We start from the raw sequence: 18,286 nt of genomic DNA, 5'->3' as shown, positions 1-18,286 counted from the left end.
GAAATAGGACAATATCCAGTTCTTGTCCACGAGAAACTTACAGCCCAGGGACATAAACAAGAACATAAGCGAAAACCAAAACTAAACCAAAAAAAAAAAAAAAACACCCCTACAGTACAGGGGGGTGCTGAGACAACACAGAGCAGAGGGTACTACGGGAACAAAGGCAAGACACCTAATTTGAAATTGCATATTTTGTGTGCCTCATTTACTTCTTGCCAGTACAATTAGCTATATTTACTTTTGTTTAACTCGACATCCCAGGGATATGATGGGCTACAGAACTAGAATTTGAATCCCAATTTTCCCTCAGAGCAGTGATTCTTAACCAGGTATGGGTGTAAGTGTCCCCTGTGAAGTTTTTTTTCAACAACAACAAAAAAAGTAAAAATGCGCAGACCCCCAATCCCTGGACAATCTGGTCCAGTAGTCTGGGGAAAAGCTGAGGCGAGTGTATGTTTCAGAAGCCCCATAGTGATAAAACTACTTCTTCAGGGTAAAACCAGTTCTGGTGACTTGGAGAGAATGAGGAAAGAACCATTCAAGACATTTACTACAATCAGAATATGTTCTGGCTTCTCTCTTCGGTTCCTACTAACACTGTAAACAAGGAAAGGTAAAAACAAACAAAAAACACAAATAAATATAGGGCGGGTACAAACATGACCACAACTTAAGTCTTGCCATATTCTCTTCTCTGAAGAGCTGCATCATAGTTATGTCAACTCTGATCTGCCATTACAATCTAACTTCTTCACTGCTTTATTCTGCATTGTATATTCAGTAGGTAGCCTAAATTTTGCCAGAAGAACATGTAACACTACTTAAAGTAGAGAGAAGTTTGTTTCCTAAACAAGAGCTATAATCTGAGGGAAATATAAGAATAACCTAAAAGCAGGCACAGATAATGAACTCAGCAGATACCACATAAAACTTGGTATAAATCAGTAACAATATATAATTAAAATATGAAATAGGAAAGTGAAAATATAATTTAAACTGTTATCAAAAATTAAGATTCTTACCATTGCACAAACTCCAAATTATACTGAACTCTACACACAAAAAATGAGTACATTAACTGCTACTTTAAAGACACATACAAATCAACTGCAGTTTTAAAGTCTGATAGATAGTGGACACTATACTATGTAAAGAGGTAGCAGTCCATGTTGGGAGAGTCCATCCCTACTTTCAAATATTCTTTAACAGATCTGATTAAAATACAATACTCTCTTCAGAGAGAACATTAATGTGGTATCAGAACTTCAAACACAGAAAACAGAAATGATAGCTAAAGTTTACCTCATTGTCCTGCTTCTCATCCCCAGACATATCATCATCTACATCACTACCTGTGCCTTCAATTGCAAGAATACCATTCCTAATGGACGGAATCATATAGAGTTGCTGAATCACAGAATTCATGTAACAAGTAGCACCGGCATTTTTCAGCCCCACAAATCCTTTTGGTGGGCGGGGTCCAACAGGTGGCAGATATTCCCACTCAGTAAGTGCTTCACAAGCTGAGAGAAAAAAAGATTCTTGTAGCATGAACACAATCGTTTTGTCCTTTTAAGCTCTATTAAGCTGACAAAGTAATACTAGCAACAATTACCGCTCCAGCCACTTGAAGCTGTGCTCTAAGTTTGCATTTCACCTTCAACAAATCCAATATATACGGCAACATGCACCACTGCGCAGATTTTTACCTGAGCATCCACAAACCCATTTTATCTGGTGTTGCTTCTATTGCAGTCTCAGAAGCAGTTATACGAGTGGCATAATGCTAATGTCTACATTTAGTCATCATTAACTTTAATAGTTTATACTTTTGTATGTTTTTAAAAATGCCCTCAAACTTACCATGGCACAAAAGGTTATCTAAATACATCAACACATTATAGCTTGCTCAGTTTTAAAAAATCCTAAGACCACCTGGGTTCATGTCCTGGTTCTGAGGCTTATTAACTCTTTTTTTACCCTCGGGTCAGCTTCTGTTTCCTCCTAGTAAATATAATAACAATTGCTTTGCCTATATCCACAATGCCATTTTGAGGAGCAAATGAGATGGTGCATTTTAAAGTTCTGTGAGAATTGTAAAACACTGTACATCTCTCTCCCCGTCTCCCTCTACCTAGTATAAACCTAGAAATATCAATACTATCACTATCTAGGGGACTGCTTATATTGAACTAAAAGGTATATAGACAATAAATGTAATTAGGTAAATCTTTATGTGCTGAAAGGGAACAATGACAGATATACTATTGAGTGGAAAACAAAGTGAAGAACACCGTGTGTACTATATTCCAATCTGTGGATAAAAAAATTAAACAATAAAAAAAGATTTTGTATGTAGATTTTGCATACACAGAGATGCTCAGAGGAGAGACATGAACCGATGACAATGGTTGTAGCTACCAAAGGGGCCCCGGGGGAAGAAATGGGCAGAAATACTTTTTAGTGTACACCCTTTAGTACTTGGAATTTTTACCATGCAAATATTATATCACTTAAATAAAAAATAACAAAAAACTCCCCATTAAGTTAAAAAAACAAAAAACCACCTCACTATATGTAGATTTGATGTAATAAATAGCTAAAGGCCTAACCTTTTAAGTAGTTTAATCCGAGACTAAGATGTTATTAAAAACTTTCTTATAAACTGAAATACAACATATCAAAAAATTTGACATGTTCTTAAAGAATTATTATAATCAATTATATTAAGTGTTGTAGATAGTGATTTTCCCTTAAAGCAAAACAGCCTCAGTTGTGTTTGAGTTATTTCTGCTTTTTCTGTTATTTTATACTGCCCTCACCCCTTCTGAGCTTCAATTCCTTATCTCCAAGATCTGCGGTCTGCAGCCTATTTCATGGGCTTGATGTGGGTATTAAGTGAGACCATAAGTGGACTAAAAATGGTATTTTCTCACGTTCTAATCTTCAAAAATCCATATTTATGTTCTGAGAACTCATGAAAATAATGTAAAGAACTTCTATGTAAGGGCCTGAAGGTTTCCAATGCATGCAATTTAAAGTTTTGAGTTTGAACTCTTTGGCATTTACTTTGCCTACTTTATTACTCTGAAGTTTGGGTTTTATTCCAGATTTAACAAGATGGAAGTTATTTTGCCAAATACTTGCACCACTTATAGAATGACATTTAACAAACGATTGAAAACTTTTTCTATATTAAGGCTCTCGGCTTATAATGGTCTTAATTATACATCCATTTGTTAAAAATGTCAAACTAGTTGCTAAAAGAAAAACATGAGTTGAAATTGTTTACTAAAAGAAAACCAGGAAAGTAGAATTTGAAACATTAGAATTATCGATCATCATAACTTTATATTTTAAAATACTTACTAGTTATTGCTGTGCCAATGTAATACATTTCAGTCAAGGAATCTACTATCTGTTTGAGATTCCTCACACAGCCAACAGCTAATGCTACAAGTAACTCAAAACCGGCATTAATTGTAGCTGGTGAACTACAGACTGGAATAGCCTGTTCAGCTGGGAGCTCCCCATTTCTCATATACTGCAGGTAAACATTGGATGCAGGAAAGATGAAGTCATCGATTAATTCCTAAAGAATTGAAAAAAAGGTTACATATTAACAATGATATGTATTTTTAGGAAATGAAAGAAATGTCTCTTTTAAGGAGATAATTTTAAAATTACTTAGAATTTAAGATCTCATTACGTCTCAGAAAATTTACTTAAATTTTCTAATAAAAAGATCCTACTTCAAAACACTATTCACTGTAATTAACAAGCATACCTATTTCCTCAGACTAAAAAATTTTAAGGATTAAGAACTATAGTACTTAACAAAATTTACATTTTAAATAAGTTTACTCTTCTAATCAAAATGTATACCAAAATAAACCGATTTTGAATAAAAATATAATGTACTAAAATATTACGTTTTGTTTCCTTGAGTTACCACATACATGAAGAAACTCATTAAAGAAATATGATATACAAGATGCAGTTTTTCAAAACAGGTTTGCCTCATTTAAACAGCCTGATAAAATGAATAATTTTGATTTTCTAAATAGAAAAATTAAATACTTATTTACTTTATAAAATACTTTATACTTGGGCCAAGCCCGTGGCGCACTCGGGAGAGTGCGGCGCTGGGAGCGCAGTGACACTCCCGCCGCGGGTTTGGATCCTATATAGGAATGGCTGGTGCACTCACTGGCTGAGTACTGGTCATGAAAAAGACAAAATAAAATAAAATAAAATACTTTATACTGAAATTTTATTTATATGCAAAATTTATAAGCAGCTCTTAAATAAAGGCACAACTATATTTTTTAAACTATTGTAACCTTAACAAAAATTCTTAAAAAACAAGTAAAAATGAGAAAAGGTCAAGATAATACACCAAAGACATGATAATACAGATTAACCAGAAAGACCTAATGAGAAGCACTTAGAAGTCTACGATATCTAGTTTAGGACCAAAACCACAGAACTTACTTTAATGAGATTAGCACCTCCCTTTTCACAGCCAATATGAAACTTTTTCTCAGGAGTTTGAAAGGACAGCAACTCTTTTGTTACCCCAAGGTGGCCTTCCAAGATCGTCTCTTCAACACCTGTATCACCTGTTCTTTTAACATCATCCTGCCAAAGGGGGGAAAAGAAAGATCAAATGCTTAACTTATGAAAGGGAGGTAAAGAGAAAGGGAGGGAAGAGCTAAAACGAGACAGAGCTGGAGGGACATGAGGTAATTCCCTTAAACCTTTCCATTCAATCAAGTTTTCTTCAGAACTTCCTGGAAGCAGGCTTTACAAACTACTAAAAGAAACGCTAATGTAGGGCTTTCTGGTTAGCTCACTAAGAGCGTGGTGCTAATAACAACACGGTCATGTTATGATCAAAACTGCTAGTCTATCAGGTTTATTTTTGATTAAAATAATTCAAGAATACTTTTAAAAGAAATAAAAATTTACAAAATGGCCCAAAATACTAAAATGGAAGAAGTTGAAGAGCACTACTCCACCTTTCAAGTAAGCAAAGCATTTTACAAAACTAGTTATGCATTCATTCTGAGTATATTCTTTAGTCTTTTTTGTTACTCTTTGGAGTTTCCCATTTAAACCAAAATGCTTACAACTGTAAACCATCTATTAATAAAGTACTCTATTTACCAATAATGATATGATAAACACAGTATCAAGTGCAACTTACCCTGATTCTTTTGAGCCAATCGATTTCATTATTGAGAAGAACTTCAGCATTGGGTACATTAATATTACTATTGTAAGCATAATTAAGAAGGTGCCTTAAAAGAGTGAAGTAGTCGCCTGAATGTTTAGCTCTCTCTCTGGCTGTGCTCTGAAAACAATAAAGTAGAATAATATGAATTTACATGTCCATGGTCAAACAAACAAACAAAAAATACTCCAGAGTTAACTAGAGCAAATTACTAAAACAGTACAGGACATTACTGATATTTTATTTATTAAATATAGAATGACCTAACTTCAATGCAAGCTAAAACCATAAATTTCTGAATGTTCCTTGTTAAAGAATAAAGTACATCAATAAGCATAATAAAAAATGTCTCACCCCCAAAACAGTAAAGAGTAGAGTAATGAAGAAAAGTAGAGGCCTGTGTCCCATGCAACATCTGGTACACATCAAAAAGAACTGCTCCTGGGCCACCTGACGAACAGTTCTGAAATAAAAATGTTTCACAGTTAACATATTATTTTCATTAAAAACAAAAAGATTCTAACACTCTTCTCTCTGGGCAGTGGGGGAGGTGGTAGAAAAAGGGGGAATTAAATAATCCCCTCTTAAGCACTCATGCCAGCAATACATAATAGATGAACTCAAGCTGTTATGTCCAGGGCTATAACCTCGAACTGTCACTACGCGTTTGAGGATACCTTCTAACACCTCTCTTCTGGAACAGGCTGGAAACGCTCCTCTAGATACAAAATGCTCTAAAGTAAGCTTTATGCATCTTTTTGGCATTCCATAAGATTTTCACTCAATTATGCTTTGGAACAATAGTTTTGTGGAAATTCTGTTGCAATCACAGTAAGGATATTGCTGCAGATGTGTTCCAAAAGCATGGTCCCCAGATCAGCAACATGAGCATCGCCTGGGAACTTGTTAGAAATGCCAACTCTCAGGCTCTATCATACCGGGAGTAGAGCCCAGCAATGTGTTAACAAACCCCTCAGGTGATTCTAATGTGCTCTGAAGACTGAGAATCACTGTGTTATACAATATTTTCTCTATGATGGCCCATGGTAAAAACTTGTCCCAGTACTGGGAATTTTACCTGACCATTATGGATCTATCTTTAAAAAAACTGTATTATATACTATATAGATCTCGCTAGAAGAAATGCTCTAGGGGAGCAGGCACATCACCCATTTAGGTAACACTGTGTCTCTAGAACCGAGAACAGTGTCTGGCATACAGTAGGTGCTCAAGAACCAGTTACCAAATGTATAAATACAATTTGTTGACAAGATGGTGGTCTGTCTCCAACAGAAAGTAAGTACTTTCATGGTAGAGGCTTTGCTTTGTTGATGCAAGAGTTCCTGGCACCTAGAACCATGTCTGACACATGGAAGGTACGCAACACAACAAGTATTTGCTGACTAAGCATTTGTGTATCTCACACATATCACAGACAACATTTCAGGGGTAACTATGTTTCTGTCTTTGTGTTAGCTGCTACAGAGCTCGGAACCTAATTTACTAATCTCCCTCCTGGATGTTTTTCAGGAGGTTTCTGAAAACAGTTCACGGGTCTATAAACCAGAGCAACTCAGAAGTCCCTAAGTTTTTTGTGGATAGAGTTTGGGGGGAACCCAAATAAACTGAAGTCAGAAATACATAATTTTCTGGGGAGAAAGTCTATAACTTATCAGATTTTCAAAGGTGTATATCACTCTTGCTGCCTTGGTTTATTTTGAAACAAGTTTCGTATGCAGCTCAAATAGAATCAGAGTCCATAAAGAGTTGGTGCTTGTCAATTCCTGATTAAACTCCCCTGAGCATATATGCAGACTGCTATGGTGCTTCAAAAGAAACATATTTCTGTCAACAAATGCTGATGCCTCTATCTTCATAACATACCCAGAATCTGATCATTTCTTACTGTTTCTACTACTGCCGTACTTCCAAGCCACTGTCATCTTTTTTTTTTAAATTTTATTTTGTCAATAGCCACCGTCATCTTTAATTCAGATTAATGAAATAGTCCACTTTTCCTGCTACCCTATTGCCTATGCTCAACACAGTAACCAGAATAAACTCACAATGTTAAGTGAGAGAACGTCATTTCTCTGCTCAAAACCTTCCAGTAGGTTCCCATCTTGCTTAGGGTAAAAGTCAGTATCTTCATAATGACCTACAAAATCCTTACAGACAGCCTGTTACCCTCTCTGACCTCACCCCCTACAACTGTATTCCTTACTCTGTTCCAGCCACACTGGTTTTCTTGCTGGTCTTTAATACTACATCTGTTGTTCCTTCTGCTTAAAACATGCTTCCCCCCGTTATCTACACAGATCGTTACCTTACTCTTTCAGAGCTTTAGTTCACTGCCTTAGTGAAGCCTCCTCTGACCACCCTATATAAAACTGAACTTCACTAAACAACCTCCCACCCCTTTATCTCTCTTTCCTACTTTATGTTTCTCCACAACATACTATATGCATGTATTTTCCTGTATGTCTTCCCTTTCCCATCTCCTTTGGCATGTAAGCTTCCAGTATGCTGAGATTTCGTCTGTTTTGCTTACTGCTATATCCACAGTGGCTAGAACAGTGCCACTATTATATACAATAGATATACAACAGATACTTGATAAATATTTACCAAACAAATGAGATTGCCTATCATACTGAAATCTAACACTACTTAGATCTCAGTATTATAGGTCTTTTGTCAAACTGACTCCTACTAATCTCTGTTTATAGTATTATCCTTTATTCGTCTATGTATCAAACCAGAATACTCAGCTCTGCTCTGAGCATTATCCCAGGAGTGGCAAAGTCAAATGCCTTCAAGGATCAGAGGTAATATAAATGAGTTAAGTAGGCAAAGTATAAAGCAAGAGGCCCTGGAAGAGGACGGAAAAGCATATCACACCTAGTGAAATTCAAATTCAATTGCAACTAATTGCAATAAAATAATAGAAGCAGACCACCTAAAAGGAACAGAGGTCTGGGAAACCTTCCAATATAGAGATAAGGAAAAGTTACTGGAAAATGTGGCATTTAAGTTGAAACTTACAAGTGAGTAGAAGTAGGGGCCAAATTGCAGAGTGCTTATAAGCCAAATTTAAATACCTAGATTTAATTCAAAGGTAATGGGAAGACATGGAGAAATTTTAAGCAGGAAAGCAACACAATCCTATTTTGCAGAGATCATTATCTGCAGTGTGATCAACAGATTAGAGGGGTATAACACTAGTGGTGGAAAAACCAAGGACACTGCAGGTGTCCAAGCAATGGGTACTGGTTGCTTAGATGAGGGTAGAAGAAGTCATGAGAGGAGGAAAGTATATTATATAGAGTCCAAAGATACAGGAAGCATCACAACTGGGAGTGGGGGAGAGAGAGAGAGGGAGAGCACTAGCAATGCCCATCTTCCATTTTTATGCGCCATATAAATACCGCACAAACGTTAGCTCACATGCTACATCTTGTGCAAAACCTTCACTTCTGCTCCTTCCAGGTAGAAAGCAACGTATTCCTCTCCCAATTCTCAAAGCACTTCACCTTTCATGGCACCAATTTCTGTCTCAAAGTTCCTTGACTGTAAGAACTGCATTATATGACTTTGGATTTTAACTGCTAAGCACATAGTAGGGACTCACATAGTCAGAGCCAAACTATGGCAGAAATAAGTCAGAACTCAAGAGGCAAAAAACCTTGTTTGAGTCTTAGTTTTGGCATTTAGTGATGGTATAGCCTTGTCAGTCACTTAATTTAAATAGCCTCAGCCCTTCCATTAGCAAAGTCTACTTCTGAGTTGCTACAGGGATTAAGTGAGAAATACTTTATAAATAGCTATGCTGGTTAGTAATGTTATTCAAGTATAAACTCCACTTGAGGGGCAGACTTGTGGACTCTGGTTCACAAGCCCTTATCTGAACCCCCTGGGGCCAGATGTGTTTGGGGATTCAGATTTTAGAAAGTTAATGCCAACAAGTAATGTTCAGCTCAGGTTTGCTGTTAAATTCTTACAAATGAAAATAAAGAATTTTGAACCTACAGTACGTACACAGATATTTATAAAATGACTGAAAAACCACATAGCAGGGTGAGAGTCAGTATTAGAGGAAAAAATTAGATACCTAAAGCTCAAAAAGATCTTAACCTTAGAACACTCCCTTTATTACTGCAAACAAGATAACACAGACATAAGTGCTTTCTACAGTACTTTACCCCATTGTGTGTAAGTTTCAGGGAAGAGAGGGATGAAATGGTTCTAACTTACATGAGGAGAATTTTCATAAAGGGTAGAGGGCAGAAAACCTGTTAAACCAAGTTCCTTAATTCTTCTTAGCCTAAGAGGTGAAACAAGTTCCCAATTTAAAGATATAAAAAAATGAACATAGAATAAAAAATTTGCTACCTCCAGGTTTGAATTCATTAAGATGTTGGCTGAATATCTTTCCTCTCCTCACAACCCCACCCAAATGCATTGTTAAAAGGAACTAGACGTACTCCACCTATTTATCTTTTTCAGTGTGCTGAGTTGTCCAACGATGAAAGTCTTCTCAAGGAAGTAGCAAGCCCAACCTAATTTGTAGGAATCCTATTAAAGGAATTTCTGAATAGGATGGACTGGATGTCTTCAAGGAAGTTACCCAAGGAACTTCTTAAAATAGGAGACATACCCATGTGAGACCTACTAAATCACTTAAGAGCATCCTCTGGAGTTGGCCAGTTGAACATACCCCATTACATCGTGTACATTTTTTTATGCTTTATCATTAGGCTTCATTTCAGCAAATTGCTTATTTTGACTTTTTGCTAACCTTTCACCAATTAATTTTGTCACTGTTGAATGGCATGTCACAGCATAAGCATAGGGAACATTTGCTGTGTCTTTTCACAAACTGTATATGAAACAGATTAACAGTGACACTAAGGTTGAAGTTAAAAAAGTTACCTTATATGTGAAGGTCAGGAGCAGACTGACATAAGAGGATAGAAACCAACATTTTCTACAAATCTGGTTGACATGCATAAAAAGAAGCCCGAAACAAAATTACTGTCACTGATTAAATGCTCTTGAAATGAACACAAGGCCTTTATAATTCATCTTTACTCTCAGTGTAAACTGCGAAAGTTCTTACAATAACCCTGTGTCATGAATTTCACATCAAATTAACAGTCTGACTTTAAAAACCTGGCATCTAGGAATCTAAGACAGGATGCTAATGTCCTATTTAATTTAAATCTTGTAAACCAGATTTTTTAAAATGGGCTTATATATATATATATATATATATACACACACACACACACACACAGACCAACTCTTAGGTGAAACTGAATTCTGAAATTAGAAAAAAACTAATTAGTAATTTGAGAATTAATGCTGGCATTTTGCAGAGACTAAAATCAAACAAATCTAGGTTAAGCAAAACACTGTTAAATAAAATTTTCCTCAATACCAACAGGCTATAGAGACAATAAATATTTGATTTCTGGGATACATTTTGCCAGAATAAATTAATTCATTTCTGCTTACAAAAATAAGATCAAGTTTCTTACAATTAAAAAAGGCACTTACTTGCTGTGACAGTGCAACAGTAAATCAATAATGAATGTCTGCCAAGCCTTTTCTTTACTAAGAGCATCTAAGGCTGTTGGAATCAAGGCAAAACATAATGTCATCACTTCCAATGCTTCACAGCAAACCTGTTCATCTTCCAAGTCCGGCTCATTGCCCGCATTGGTCTGTAAAATTATAATCAGGAGCAAATTATCTATTAGAGAAGCATTTAAGAAAAATCTCATACAACTTCAATCTAGTGCTTAAAACTTACCTTCTTAAACCACTTGGCCTCAGCCTCTTTACCTACAACTCTTGCGGTCTCCTTTTGAATAGTTTGGAAATGACTATAATAGAAAATGAAGTCTAATTCCAATATTTTGCTATGTTCCAAGGAGGGCTGAAGGAGCACACTGAGCATACTACCTACTTCTCTGTCCTTCAGGACCCCAGAGAACTCCTGAATTGTGTACTTCTGCACCACCAATCATTCCTTTCTCAAGAACCACTCTGGCAAGGCAGTTAGGTACTTTTCACTAGTTCCATTATCTAACTTGCCTACTGCACCATTTTATTCTAAATCAATTATCTTGAACAATTGTTCAGAAGGTCTTTCACAGCATAAAATATGCTTGCTTAGGTATCTAATAAATTTTAATCTGACTTTATTTATCAAAAAGTAGTAACTACAGTACATGCCTGAAACAGAATTAGGCGTTCAATTACTTGGGGAATGAACACCCAGACAGACATTATGGGACACGAACTTATATTCTGTGCATATCAGGATTATGTTGGCCATAAAGAGAAAGTTCTACCCAGCCAGAGAAGTTCTTATAACTCAATTTCTCCTAAATACGCAGCAGTGGCTACCAGGGGGAGGAATCTATGACAGAAAACAGCCAAGCACAGCTTCTCTTCAGATAATTTACTTAATCTAACAGGTGAGGGATGATATCTAATTGGCTGACACTCTTCCTACTTTTGACTGCTTTAAGGGAATCACATAAAAATATTTAAATGCCACAATACCATAACCGACAGTTAACTAAACCAAATTTACATAGGACAGAAAGATGATAAAGAGAATGGGAGAAAGCAAATTCAGTATGAGACCATTATTTATGACCCCAGTGAGACGCAGAAAAAGTTCCATTTAAAAAGGAGCCTTATGGCAGGATTCTTAAGTATTTTCAAAGTAAAATTTTACTATATACTCATCTATGGCTACCATTAATTTTCAACCATTAAGATGCGAGTGATTCAATTTTTAAAGACAGCAAACATAAAAATTTAGCCACACACACAATTAAGCAGATTTAAAAGAAATATATTTCTGTGATAATTCTTACCTTCTCATAAATTTTAGTGATATCTTCATTTGGGCTAAATACTAGCTGTAATGACCCAGATCCTGATGCCCAGATAATTTTTTGTATAGCTCTAATTACACAAATATCAGGCATATATCTTGAAGCCTGCAAGATAATGAGTAATTAAAACTGCTGATGGAATATTAGAGAGGAATAATCAATAGAAAAACAAAAAAGTGTTTCTTCTTATAATGGAAACAGGAATTGCCACGAGTAGCACCACTGTCTTTAGGTTCCCAAGTTTCCTTTGTCCTATTTCTTCTTTCAATAGCAATACCACAAAGTATGCTCTCCAAGTTAGTATCTGGCCGTGTACTATCTTTACAACAAAGATGACAACCATACCACTCCTAGTTTCTTATCCAAGAGAAATCAAAACCTGTGTGTAGATAAACACTTGTACAGAATGTTCACAGAAGCTTTATTCACAGCCATAAAGGAAAACAATCCAAGTATCTGTTGCTAAAGTATATGGATAAATAAAATGTGGAATATTCATAATGGAATACTACTCAGCAATAAAAAGGAATGAACTACTGATCCACACAACATAGATAATTTCCCAAAGTCATTATTATTAGTGAAAGCAGCCAGACCCAAAAGAACAGACACACACTGTATGATACATCTGTATAAAATTCTAGAAAACAAAAAATACTCTGTAGGGACAAAAAGATGAGTGGTTACCTGAGGCCAGGGATGGAGGGAAGAATAGACTGCAAAGGGGCATAAGGAAAGAGTGATGGAAATATTCTGTCTTGATTTTGGCAGTGGTTTCCCACATATATGCATTTGTCAAAATTCACTGAACTGTATACTTTAAAAGGATATTGTTTATTGTACATAAAGTTGATTAATAACAGAAAGTACTAGTATTAATAATAAATAAAACTGATGCTAAGGAAACTTCTCATTTTTTTTTTTTGGCAACTGGCCGGTATGGGGACCTGAACCCTTGACCTTGGTGTTACAAGACTGCACTCTAACCAACTGAGCTAACCGGCCAGCCCAGGAAACTTCTAGACTGAGACAGTGATTAAAATGAGTGGGTCCAGGAAAATTAAAATTGTAATAAGGGTTGGTTCTAAATAACCTTTATATAAAACATAATACATAACACACATTAGATAATTATATAGTATAAAACAGATATATATAATCTTCATAGCATAACACTAACCTCATCAGATATCTGCTGAGCAAGGCGAACTGACACATTTCTAAGCATACACTCAGACGACGGATTAGGAATGCTCTGAAGGGCACTTTGTAGCACCACTGCTTGATCATGAGTAACTTGGTTGACCTGAAAAAAGTTAACCATTTTATTTGGAGTAAATAACTTGTACATAACCAGACCCAACCATTTGCTCCTTATTCATCACCACTCCCTCAGGATGACCTCTTTCCATATATACATTGTAGAACCTGTGTTGAGTTACACAAAAAGCACTTCACATTGCCAATAAAGTGGGCTGTTTCTCTTTCTTGTGCATTGCAGTGCCTCATGTCCCTCTGCAAACCCCCGTTCTAGATCAATCCAACTTGTGTCTCTACATCTGGGCTCAGCTTAACTTGCAGAAGATAAATGATAAACGGAACTGGTTCCAACCTCATCTAGAGACTCAGTAAAGCATTGCACCTCTCTTACATATATGCCCCTGGGCAGACCCTGCTCATATTCTCCATTGTCATCAAACCCTGCTTTAGAAGGAGAAAAAATTAAGGAATACCTAAAAAAGAATAATAACAGGACTAACGTATGAAGATAGCAGTGTTTTTACTTAATAGTAAAACCAAGATTTTAAATCAGTGAGAAAAAACAGACTAATTTTATTAAGTAGTTGTTAGGCAATTCTGCCTACCTTCATATTGTAACTCCCTTTCTATGTATTATAAATATTTCTACATTATTTAAGATATTTCTATACTACTTTTACGCTTAAACCCTGACCGTGGGCTCCTTGAGATTAGAGGCTATCAGCTACCTTTGTATCCACAGTGGCACATTCTTTGAATAAATATTAAGGAAAATGTAAAAAGGGAAGTATGTAATTGTTTACCGTGTACTTCATTTAAGCACCTGTGTCAGGGATCATAACAAGAATCTGTTTTTATCCTAACAAGAACCTGTCTTTTTTTTAACCTAGTAAGAACTACTTTTTTCTTTTAATCCTAACAAAGATGGGATCAGCAATTCAAAACAACATAAAAATTAAGCTTTTTATTTTTTTACAGAAAATTTCTAACACATACACAAGTGGCCAGAATAGTACAATGAATTCCCGTGTACCCAATTACCCAGCTTCCACAATCATCAACAGTGGACTAAGACTGTTTTACCTAACTACCCCTTTCCCTGCCACTTTTCATCTTCTCCCCATCCCAGGATTGTTTTCAAACAAATCCTGGGTGTCATATAATTTCATATGCAAATATTTCAGCAATTATTTCAAACATATAGGGGCTCTTCCTTTTAAACATAACCACATTATCACACCTAAAACAATTATGTGATATTATCATAATTATCAACATCCCAATCTCCCCAATTAAGACCTAAGCTATTTCTAAAGAAGAAAATCTTTATCCCTGAAACTTTTATCTTCTATCAGTAATTCAGTAAAACCATCACTTACAATGTATGTAAAAGAACTAAGATTTTAGTTAAAATTAAATGTATACTTTGACCTCTCACAAATAAGCATCAAATTCTGGCATGTCTTAAGACATGGCAAAGACAGTCAAAATAAGCTCAGAACTGGAGGTTAAGCCCATCGAAGGAAGAAGGGAAGCTGGTAACAGCCTAAATCAATTACATATCTTATTATCACCTGTGTCTTTACATGTCTGCCAGACACAAGTTAATAAGAGGTTCATATGGGGTTTTTGCTAGGTTTAAAATAATTGAAAGTCAAACAGGATTTAAGTGAACAGAGAAGAGCTGCTCTCTCAAATTAGTAGCAAAGTCAGTGAAGAACATTTGTACTTTTAATAACAATATAATTTAATAGAGAAAAACCTCTAAGATACCGCTGGAAAGGAACTTTAACATTTTTCAGTCAACCTCGAACTCTATACTTAAGAGTTGCTGAGAAGTTTAACTTTAAAAATTGCTATCTACTATTATAAAAAGATTATTGGAAAGTCTGTATTACCGATGTCATGGGATTCACGCCTTCTACACCTGGCTGACAAGCTTCTGCCACCGCTCGAACGTGGCCATAACCAATGGCAGTTAGCAACAGTTTGGCTATTTTAAGAGCATTGAGGTAGGCACCCCTTCGAGTTTCCATATCTGCATTTGGTAGGAAGTTATTTCTGGTTAGCATACTCAGGACAAGGGGTAGGCCACCACTTTTCAAGAAGTGAAATTGAAAATCAGAGGAATCATCAGCCAGAGGCGCACCAGCAGGCATTAACAAGGCATAGACTACCTGGAAAAAAAAAAAAAAGAGAGAGGGGAAGGATTGTACTAAATAAGGTTTTAAAAAATAACTGAATAACTTCTATTTACCCTATCATCACTGCTAAGAAATTCTTGATCATTTCAGAAACAGTTCATTACAATCTTATCCATGTTCTTTGCATTACCATATAGAAGATCAAATTTAAAGAGCATGAAATAAACTCAAAAGGAAAAAAAAACCAACCTCTGTTAGGTATAGCACTTGTGAGGCTGAAGGACCAAAGAAAAGTGAATCAAGAGACGGACTAAGGCTGCTTTCTCCAAGTTTGGCGTGGTCTAAACAAATAGCTCTTAATTTTTCTATTGTTGTGCTATCTGTAAGAAAAAGAGACACAGTCTGAAACAAAAAGTAATTCATGTGTTCATAATATTTCACTTTTGATATCTTGAAGACCATTTTAATACAGAACAACAAATCAATTTTGGGGGGCTATAGACTCAAACTTTATAAGACATAACAAGACCTGGATTGATTAAAAAAAAAAAAATTATTAACCAAGATTCTTTAATCAGTCAACCTAAACACAAAGGGAACATTCTTTTACTCAGAGACCTCAAATCAACATGCCCTCCTCAGCCAGTGGAGACTGAAAAAAATACAATACACTACACAAAAGGAAATAGTTTTGATTGAAAATAGCAAAAAGAAAAAAGTTACAAGCTCTTCCCTCCAATTTATCTATTGTTTGCCTCCATAACACTATATATTAACTGGTTTGCTTCACTGAAAGAAACTTAGTGGTACCCAAGAAACTGAACCCTACAAAGCAAATATCAAAAAATAAATAAATAAGTCCACAGTACAATTAAGCATTAGATAAAAACACTCAAACTTAAAAGTCCATCAACTTTAGAAAGTACTTTGATAATAAACTTATTTCAAAGATAATACATTATTTCTAAGGTAACTGCCCTATGATTAAAAAACCACTTGATAAATAAGATTGCTTTTTTTCCCTAAGTAAAAGCTTCCTTTGAAGAATAAATAAAGATAACTGAAAATCACTATAATTTTCTTAGGGTAAACTAATTTTTACAGGCCTAGAAATAGCTGCCATATCTTATCAAAAATTCTTTTGATTTGTGTTGAAATTATTAGTTCTCTCTATTCTGAAGGGATAGTGAAGTATGATGTAACTAATTGAAAAATTAGGTTTTCGTAATAAAATATTTGTGAATATCTTGTCAATGTTTACTTCCTATATAATTTTTATTGATGATTAAAATGACATCATTTTATCAGTTTAATCCCTATTATCAGGCATTTAGACACCTCCCCCACCCCCTTTTTTTTTTTACACAGAAGATCCTATGCAGCTAAATTGTTTTAATTATTTCATCATGAAAAACCCTGTCAGAGCGCCAGCCCGTGGCTCACTTGGGAGAGTGTGGTGCTGATAACACCAAGGCCACAGGTTCGGATCCCTATATAGGGATGGCCAGTTAGCTCACTTGGGAGAGCGTGGTGCTGACAACACCAAGTCAAGGGTTAAGATCCCCTTACTGGTCATCTCTTTAAAAATAAATAAATAAATAAATAAATAAATAACCTTGTCAGCATAAAGAATCTGGACATAAAGTCCAAGATTTAACATATACTGCCAAATTACTTCCTAAAAACAAACCAATTCATATACTTAACCACAGTATCTGGGAATATCTTGCTTGGTTTAAAAATATTCTGAGTGAAGGATAGAGGCAAAAGGGAGTAGACGCAAAGAAACAAGAGCTCTAAAAAAGAAAGCAGTATAAGACTCAGTGTCTATAGCACTGTAGGGTGACTATAATTAACAATAGTGTATTATATAGCTAGAATAGAGAATTATGAATGTTCTCAATACAAAGAAATGATAAATGTTTGCAATGATATGTTAATTAACGTGACTTGATCATTACACATTGTATATGTGCATTGAAATATCACACAGTACCCCATAAACATGTACAATTATTATGTGTCAATTAAAAATTTATTTAAAAAAGAAAAGGAAGCTAAAGGTATTATAGTTTATTCATCTTTCAGATGAATTTGGTCTGAATCAAATGATTGCTTAGGTACCATTCCGGCTTTCACATTTGTGAACCTAAATGATTTTAGGTCCTCAATTACATACATGCTTATTTCATAAAAATATGGAAGACAGAGAAAAATTTCAACTATCCATAATCCTGTCATACAAAGATAGTTACAATTTTAGTTTATACACTGCTGACCAATTAGCTCAGTTGGTTAGAGCATGGTGCTGATAACACCAAGGTCTAGGGTTCAATCCCTATACCGGCCAGCCACCAAAGCAAACAAAAATATATACACAAAATAAAAAGATACTTAAGTCTAAGCAATTATATGATAATAGCAATGCATTACTAAAAAGTACAGAAAATAATGAGCAGTAACAGACAAAATAACAGTACAAACTTTGGAGCCCAACTGCATGTATTTGAATCTTAGAATGGCGATTTAAGCTGCATCCCTGGTCAAATAATTTCTCTGTGCCTCAGTTTCCTCATCTTTAAAATACAGATAAAAACAGTAATTTCCTCATAGACATACTATGAAGTTTAAATGAGTTCAGCAACGCAAAGAGCTTATAACAGACTTTGGCATGTTTTAAGATATCAGTTACACCAAACTCCTGTAAAAAAAAAAAAAGGAAGCTTTTA

At 35.3% G+C, this 18,286-nt stretch overlaps 1 protein-coding gene across 1 annotated transcript in view; it reads right to left on the bottom strand.

Annotated features, from left to right (window-relative positions):
• Window positions 1-18,286, bottom strand: part of USP9X (ubiquitin specific peptidase 9 X-linked) — a 123,580-nt gene that overhangs the window by 24,207 nt on the left and 81,087 nt on the right. Inside the window, 10 exon segments of the mRNA XM_063084472.1 lie at window positions 1,306-1,526; window positions 3,373-3,595; window positions 4,498-4,644; window positions 5,213-5,359; window positions 5,594-5,702; window positions 10,799-10,965; window positions 12,133-12,258; window positions 13,334-13,459; window positions 15,312-15,590; window positions 15,807-15,937. Coding sequence (XP_062940542.1) covers window positions 1,306-1,526; window positions 3,373-3,595; window positions 4,498-4,644; window positions 5,213-5,359; window positions 5,594-5,702; window positions 10,799-10,965; window positions 12,133-12,258; window positions 13,334-13,459; window positions 15,312-15,590; window positions 15,807-15,937 — 1,676 coding nt within the window.

Source organism: Cynocephalus volans, chromosome X (genome assembly GCF_027409185.1).
Source record: "Cynocephalus volans isolate mCynVol1 chromosome X, mCynVol1.pri, whole genome shotgun sequence".
NCBI lineage: Eukaryota > Metazoa > Chordata > Mammalia > Dermoptera > Cynocephalidae > Cynocephalus > Cynocephalus volans.
This window is presented reverse-complemented; position numbering and strand designations above follow the sequence as displayed.